Source organism: Mastomys coucha, unplaced genomic scaffold (assembly GCF_008632895.1).
Source record: "Mastomys coucha isolate ucsf_1 unplaced genomic scaffold, UCSF_Mcou_1 pScaffold21, whole genome shotgun sequence".
Classification (NCBI taxonomy): domain Eukaryota; kingdom Metazoa; phylum Chordata; class Mammalia; order Rodentia; family Muridae; genus Mastomys; species Mastomys coucha.
Genome location: NW_022196904.1, coordinates 160,322,178 through 160,330,729, shown reverse-complemented (window position 1 = coordinate 160,330,729; position 8,552 = coordinate 160,322,178). Strand labels below are relative to the sequence as shown.

At 43.2% G+C, this 8,552-nt stretch overlaps 2 protein-coding genes across 2 annotated transcripts in view; one reads left to right on the top strand and one right to left on the bottom strand.

Moving 5' to 3' along the window:
• The window catches only part of Cdc37l1 (cell division cycle 37 like 1), a 63,264-nt gene that overhangs the window by 15,189 nt on the left and 39,523 nt on the right, over positions 1-8,552 (bottom strand). The window lies entirely within an intron of this gene.
• Ak3 (adenylate kinase 3) overlaps positions 1-8,552 on the top strand; it is a 27,640-nt gene that overhangs the window by 9,780 nt on the left and 9,308 nt on the right. The window contains exon 2 of the mRNA XM_031390050.1: positions 492-611. Coding sequence (XP_031245910.1) covers positions 492-611 — 120 coding nt within the window. The remainder of the gene's footprint in view (positions 1-491; positions 612-8,552) is intronic.

Below are 8,552 nucleotides of genomic sequence, written 5' to 3'. Positions count from 1 at the left end.
TTTTTTTAGACATGGTCTTTCTGTGTACCTCTGGCTGTCTAGAACTCACCATGTATTTGAGGTTGGCCTCAAACTTCGTAAAATCCTCCTGCCTTGGCCTTCTGACTGTACCACTCCCATTTTGATTTTGTTTTTCTTCTGAGATAAGATCTTATTATATAGTTCTGGATAGCCTGGGCCTTGCTGACCACATGGGTGCTGAACGTGGGGTAATCCCACTGTCTTTGCTTCTCTTTGGTTTGCTTGTTTTAAGAGAGGGTCCTCTGTAGCACAAACTGGCCTCAAACCCATTTATATACCCAGGGCTGGCTTTGAACTCATCCTTCTCCCTCTCCTCCCACTGGTATCACATGTACATCATAACCTCTGCTTGTAGCAGAAAAGCAGTTGATAACACATTTTCCCATGGACCCAAGGTCCAGAAGCATCCTGTAGACATCGAATTTCTGAGATCTCAAATGGGATACAGTAAACTTTTTCCTCTGTTGCAGAAATTGGTGTGTTGGCCAAGACTTTCATTGACCAAGGAAAGCTCATCCCAGATGATGTCATGACTCGCCTGGCCCTTCATGAGCTGAAAAACCTTACCCAGTATAGCTGGCTGTTGGATGGTAAGTGCAGTGCCCTGGGCATCTCTGTGGCCGACATAATGAGTGCCTGTAGGAGAATGAGCAGCTGGGATGATGGACAGTCAGTCACCTATGAGTCTTTTTAAAATGTAATTGGTTTGCTGACCAATTTTTTATTTTTGAGACAAGGTATTATGTATTCCATACTGGCCTCCAATCTGCCGTAGCGCTAAGGATGAACTACGACTTTTGTTCCTCTGGTCTCTGCCACCCAGGTGCCAGGATTTCAGGAAGGGGTGGCCAAGCTTGCTTGTGTGGTGTCGTGATTCCTTGAGGCTGCCTGCAGGTAGCTGCTTGCTCCCTTTTCTGATGGAAAATATGGATACACAGGCCAACATTTTATTCTCGGGTTTATTGAAGCCTTGCTTCTCTGTGAGATGCTGGGATTTAGCTTTCCTGGTGTTAGGCAGCCTATGCGGGTCGGTTTAGCTGAAGGAATGAGGCGCTTGAAGGTTGAGTATAGATGCTGCCCAGCACAGGGAATTGGCAAACTTTCCAAAAGACCAACCCATGGCCATCAAGGGAGTATATCTGGGGACTGGGCCAAAGACAGGGCACCAGGGGAAGGGCCTGGAATGTGGAATATTTGTTTTTTTTTTTTTATTTCTTCATTGTTGTACTGGAACAATGCCTTTTCCTTTATAAAAACTAAAGCAGATGAAAATGTATAAGAGAAGCAGATTGGGGGGTCGTCAGTGATCACACCCTTGAACAGCGCTGCTTTGAATTGCCTCTTATTAATTCAAACAGGCATTGTCTACAGTAATAAAAACACACACATAATATATATATGAACTTCCATTCACTATTAATATAAGTTTTGCCTTCTCTACAAAGTAATATCTAATATTGTTTTTTCATATATATTATGTTTTTTAGGGTTTTGTTTTTGTTTTTGTTTTTTCTGATGTGACAAATACTTCAGAGAGACAACTGGAAAGTGGAATGACTTCTTTGGGCTCCTAGCTGGAGTTTTCAGCCCGTGTGGCACACAGCCCGCTATCTCTGGGCCTTGTTGAGAGCATGACTGAGCCAAGGCTGCTCTCTTCATGGTGTCCAACAAGCTCTGATGAAACAAGCAGCAGCTAGAGACGCTTCACCCTCCAAAGGCACGCCCCCAGTGACTTCCAAGCAGGTCCCACCTCTCACACTGACTGCACCTATGGATTAATTCGTGAATGGAATCATAGCCCTCTCTCAATAATCTCAATAATAATCTCAATAATAATAATAATAACCTCTCTCTCATAGCCAACTGGGGACCAAGACTTCAACACATAAGCTTTTGGGAAATAAAACTTATTATCTAAATTGTAGCATACACACACAGGTAGATACACACTGTGACAGCATGTCAACTTGACTATACCTGGAATTTACCAAAACCCATGCAGCTGGGTTAGGTCTACAACTATATAGCTAGGCCTATAACCAGACTTAAGGCTAAGCAGGCTCCTGGAGACACCAAGTGTAGTCTGTGAGGAGGTACACCACACTACTAAACAGCTTAATGAATTCATTAATTCATTCAAGCAGAAGGCTGGGGAATATATGTTGGAATGGATTTTAAGGGTGTGGGATAATGGTAAAAGGAACATAAGACTGGATCAGGCTGAGTTTATTGACATGGGCCCTCTGAGTGAGAGATTCTAGGTAGAATATGGAAGCTTGCACAGTTGAAAAGGGTGTCAACATTTATTTGAATGGTTGGCTGGAGTGTTTCTCAAAAGATAGCTTAGTAAAAAAGAAGTTAGAGGTGCCTTTGGCCTAGTGTTGATGAGTAGATTTTAAGGCTCAGGAAAATTAGAATGCTAGAGTGGGTACACTGTGTAAATCCTAATCCTCCACACAAGACAAGCCCTTCACTAATCCTGTAAGATGCAAAATGGTGAGAGGGGTGCCAGCACATTTGAAGAGATTTTTTTGTTGCCCTTTTCCTTGTGCCAGATCTTAGGGCTGGAGATGCTGTTGCTCAGTTGTATGAATTAAATGCAATGGATTTAACTGGGACCCAAAGTAAGAGGAGTCAGGCGGCAGCACTGAGTGGCCAATAGCAAGGTGATTGTAGTTATTGTGATGGGCAGCATAGGCAAAGCAAGGTCCATAATGGCTGACCTAGTAGGATCAGCACAGGCAAAGTGACTTTTATGGTGACATGACTCATATGGACCTTTGGTGCTGGCAAATCAATCACGGGGTTTACAGGTATGAAATAGATAAGAGACCTACTGCATTTTTGTTTGATCTGTATAACTGGAAAAATTCTCAAACCAATAAGGGAGGCTACACTGGATGATGGCAAAGGGACTCTTGGACCATGAACCGGTTTCCAGACTTGAGGCAGTTTGCAGACCCACAGCCCCTTGTTCCCACGTGTAGACAGAGGAACACTATGACTGGAAAAGGTAAATGGAAGCCTTAGAGAGTTGCCTCTACCAGGGAAAATAGTGAATCAAAAACAGTAACACATCCCTGGGGGAACTACAGAAACTTGTGCCACCATCAAGGTCTAGAAAGGAGCAGGGGTGGTGGTCCCCATCACATGTCCCTTTAACTCTCCTATCTGGCTAGTGCAGAAGACAGATGGATTATGGAGAATGACTGCTATCAAAAGCTAAATTAAGTAGTGACTTCAATTGCAGTTGTTGTACCAGATGTGGTGTCCTTACTTAAACATATTGTCTTAGGATTTCTATTGCTTCCAGGAAACACCATGACCAAAAAGCAAGTTGGACAGGAAAGGGTTTATTCAGCTTACACTTCCATATCAATGTTCATCACCAAAGGCAGTCAGGACAAGAACTCAAGCAGGGCAGGAACCTCGAGGCCAGAGCTGATGCAGAGGCCATGGAGGGAGGCGGAGTGCTGCTTGTTCAGCCTTCCTTATAGAACCAGGACCACCTGCCAGGGATGGCACCACCCACCATGGGCTGGGCACTCCACCACTGATCACTAATTAAAAAAATGCCCTAACAGTTGGATCTCAAGAAGTCATTTCCTTACCTGTGGCCCCTTCTTTGATGAATCTAGCTTGTGTAAGGTGACACAAAACCATCCAGAACACAGAGTAAGACATTTCTTGGTACATGGTATGCAGCTCTTGATCTAGCAGATGTTTTTTTTTTTTCTTTGCACCTTTGTAAGGACCACCAGAAGAAATCTGCTTTCATTTGCAAGGCCAGTTGTTTATCTTTATAGTCTTACCTCAAGGACAGATTAACTCTCCAGCCATGTGTCATAACTTAGTTTGAAGGGATCTTGATTGTATGTCCTGTCCATAAAATATCACTACTGGTTCACAACAGTGTGCTCATTAGACCAAGCGAGTAGGAGATAGCAGTCATTGTAAAAATAACTTTTATTTGCCTGATAATTGTCATCTCAGAAGGCTTACCGCCTCTGTCTGCTTAGTCCTAGTTCTGGCACGTGTCTAGCCTCTGTACAATCTAATGTAGACCTAAAATGTTTTCAGCCTCTGAGTCTTACTGCTGAACAAGCTCACCCCTTTGTTTTCCTGATCTCTGGCTGGCTGATCAACTCAGCTGTTCTGGCTCAGAACTCCTCTTCACGTTGACTGATTCAATCTGGCTTCTCTGGGTTCCTTCTGAATTGCTCTGCTTGGCCTCATACTAACTTTGACAATCTATTCTGGTTCCTTATTCTCTGGCTTATTCTGTCTTCCCCTGTGTCTAGCTTGTTTTCTCTTAAACCTGTCTCTGTAAACCTCTCCTGGTGAAACTGCTCCTCTTGCTCTCTCTCTGCACTGCTTTCATAGGCAGCTTCCTTTTCTTTCCTCTCCTCCCCCTCTCTTGTTGGGCATATCCTATCTCTGACTCATTCTGTCAAATCTTTCTCTGATTCATCACTTTTTCTGCCACTCAATTAGACAACATGTTCAAACATGGGTGTTTCCTTCTACAAACTAACTTTACCTTCATTTTTTTTTGCGAGGGGTGGGGGGTGGGTGGGTGTGGGAATTAAAGGTGTGTACTAAGGGTGTCTCTATTCCAGCCAGAAAGACTAAAGGTGTGTGCTAAGGGCTAAGCCACACTACAACTAGAAACAGTTTTTTGTTTTCAGTAAATGACAATTTCAGTGTTCACAGTATGATTAGATACCCTGCAATAAACCACTTTGGACTTGTTGGTGACATATATACATACATATCAGAGGATGGGAAATAAATCCAACCAAACTTCAAGGGCCATCTACTTCAGTGGAGTCCTTAGGAGTCCAGTGGTGTGGGGGCATGCAGAGATATTCCAAGGAGGAGAATAAGTTATTATACCTGGCTCTTCCCACCACCAAGAAAGAAGCACACCATTTATTGGGACTATTTAGATTCTGGAGACAGTACATTCCTCACTTGGGTATGTTACTCTGGCACATTTACCAAGAGATGACTCAGAAAGCTGCTAACTTTAAGTGGGGCCTAGAACAGGAGAAGGTTCTTCCATGGGTCCAGGCTGCTGTGCAGGCTGCTCTACCAATTGGACCTGATGGTACTTGAGGTGTTGGTGGCAGATAGGGATGCTATTTGGAGCTTTGGCAAGCCCAATAGGTGAATCACAGAAGAGATTTTGGATTTTGGAGCAAGGCTCTACCATCACCTCAGATAACTATTCTCCCTTTGAGAGAGAGCTTTTGGCCTATTTGTGCCTTAGTGGAAACTGAACATTTGCCAGCAGGCCACCAAGTTATCATGTGACCTGAGCTGCCCATCATGAGCTGGATGTTATCTGACTCACCAGGTCATGAAGTAGAACATGCACAGCAGCAGTCCATTATCAAATGGAAGTGGTTTTTATGTCATCTGGCCCAAGCAGGTCCTGAAGGCACAATCAAGTTAAACAAAGAGATTGCCCAAATGCCCATGTTTCTACTCTCATTACAATGCCAAATGCTGCTAAGCATGTACCTGTTGCTTCACAGGGTGTGCCCTATGACTGGTTGACTAAGGGACAAGACTAGGGCCTGGTTTACCGATGGTTCTGCACATTATAGAGGCATAACTGGACACATTATACACCCAGAAATGGACAGCTGAAGCATTACAACCTTTTTCTGGGACAACCCTAAAAGAAACTGGTGAAGGGAAATCTTAGAATAGTAGGTAGAACTTAGGGCAGTACATGGTCATACATTTTGTTTGGAAGGTGTAACTAAATGTGTGATTGTTTACTGATTTATGGGCTATAGCCAATAGAGTGGCTGGATGGTCAGGGACTTGGAAAGAAAAAAGCATGATTGGTGAGAAAGACATCTGGGAAAATATGTGGAAAGATCTCTGCAAATGGATGAAGGATGTTAAGATATTATGTCCTGTGTAAATGCTCATCAAAAGATGACTTCAGCGGAGGGATTCAGTCATCAAGTGGATAGGATGATCTGTTCTGTGGATAGTCACCCTCTTTCCCAAGCCATCCCTGTCATTGTTCAATGGGCACATGATCAAAGTGGCCATGGGCAAAGATGGGGGTTATGCTTGATCTCAACAACATGGACTTCTATTCACCAAAGATGATCTGGCTACAGCTGCTGCTGAATGCCAGATCTGTGAACAGCAGAGACCAACACTGATCCCCAGATATGGCACCATTCCCAGGGGTCACTAGACAGCTACCTGGTGGCAGACTGACTACAATGGATCACTTCCTCTGTGGAAAGGACATGTTTTGTTCTTACAGGAGTATACTTCTTGTTATAGATTTGCTGTTCCTGCATGTAATGCTATTATCCAAGGATTGATAGAATCCCTTATTCACCATCATGGTATTCCATATGGTATAGCTTCTGACCAAGGAATTCACTTCACAGCCAGAGAAGTGCAACAGTGGGCCCATGATCAAGGAATCCACATTTTCCACCATCTTGAAGCAACCAGGATAGAAAGAGGGAATGGCCTTTTGAAGACACAACAATGCCAATTAGGTGGCAGCAGCCTAGATGGCTGGGCAGGGTTCTCCAGAAGGCAATATATGCTTTGAATCAGTGTCCAATATGTGGTATGGTTTCTTCCATAGCCAGGATCCACAGGTCCAGGAATCAAGGTGTGGAAAAAGACCCACTAGAAAAATTTTTGCTTCCTGTTCCCATGATCTTAAGTTCTGGCCTACATGATTTGGTTCCAGAAGGGGGGAGTGCTCCTACCAGGAGACACAAGTCTTCCATTGAACTGCTAGCTCACACTAGCTCACACTTCCCGCTAGCCACTTTGGTTTTCTGATGCCCTTAAGCCAACAGGCAAAAGAACTGTGTTAGGAGGGGTGATTGATCCAGATTACCATGGGGAAATTGGATTGCCTCTCCACAAGGGAGGTAAGCAGGATGTCTGGAGTGCAGGAGAGCCTTTAGGGCTCTCTTGGTGCTATCATGTCCTGTGTTTAAAGCCAAGGGGAAACTCCAACAATCTAATCAGGACTGGAGGTATGGGTCACTCCTCCAGGAAAAGAGCCAAGACTTGCTGAGGTGCTCACTAAGGGAGGAGGAAATAGAATGGGCAGCAGAGGGAAGTAGTAAGAAATACCAGCTAAAGCCACATGACCAGTTACAGAAATGAAGATTATAGCTGACATGAATGCTTCCATAATATTTTATTAAGAATGTGTTTGTACAGGTATTTTTCTTTCTTCCATTTTTAATCCTGTATTATCAATTAAGAGATTATCACTGATTATCATATTTAAGTTTTGAGATACTAAAAGAATGTCCCTTAAGGCACATTTGCCACCTGTTCTAAATTTATAATGTGTTTGCAGTTGTGTGAGGGATAGTTATATCATGTTAATTACAATGTGGTTAAATATATAATTCATTTGTGATTGTATGTGGAATAGTTATGTTTAGGCATTATTATGACCTGGTTATTGTTTTCATTTGGAAATTAAACATTACAGTTGAGAAAGGGTGGACCTGTGACAGCTGTTCTTGGTTGTCAAATTGATAACCTAGAATTAACTAAAACCCAAGTGGCTGGGTACACTGGATTTTGTTTCCTTAATTCATCTGAAGTGTGAAGACCCTCTTCTAATCCAGATCTTTTGATGTGGAAAGATCCACCTTTAATCTGGGACACACCTTCTGCTGGCCACCTATATAAAAAACATGGGAGATGGAAGCTTCCTCTCTTGCCTGCCTGCCCTGGCTCTCCCATTAGCAAGTACATTCCTTCATTAGCATTAGAGCCTTGCTGGCATATACTGAGGACTACCTGAGACATCTAGCCTCATAAACTGAACAACTATTGAATTACTGGACCTTTGATGGGTTGACAGCCTTTGACTAGCTGGACCACAACCTACAAGCCATTCATTCATATATATATATATATATATATATATGTATATATATATATATGAATGTGTGTATATATATACATACACACACACATCATCATCATCATCATCATCCTCTGTATTGCCCATTGGGCACATGAACTAAGTGGCCATGGTGGCAAAGATTGAGATAGGCTCAATAACATGTACTGCAGCTCACCAAGACTGACCTGACTAGAGCTTGGGTTGCAGCTAGGTTTTCAATATTTGGTGGTGTAAAAGAACGTTTCTTCTCCTGTAACAGGGTCTTTTGATTCAGGTCTTTTGTCCCAATGGATGTTTTGTTCTGAGTTATTGAAGATAAACCTTTTTTAAAAAATGTGTATAATGCTTTGCCTGAGCCTATGTATGTGTACCACATGTGTGTGATGCCCTTAGAGGTTAGGGCATCTGAGCTCCTGGAAGTAGAGTTACAGGTGGTTGTGGGTGATGGGAACTGAGCCTGGGTTCTCTGCAAGAGCAGCAGTATGAGCATTGTAATAAAAATTGGGTCGCCAGGCTCTGGTGACACACGCCTTTAGTCCCAGCACTTGGGAGGCAGAGGCAGGTGGATTTCTGAGTTTGAGGCCAGCCTGGACTACAGAGTGAG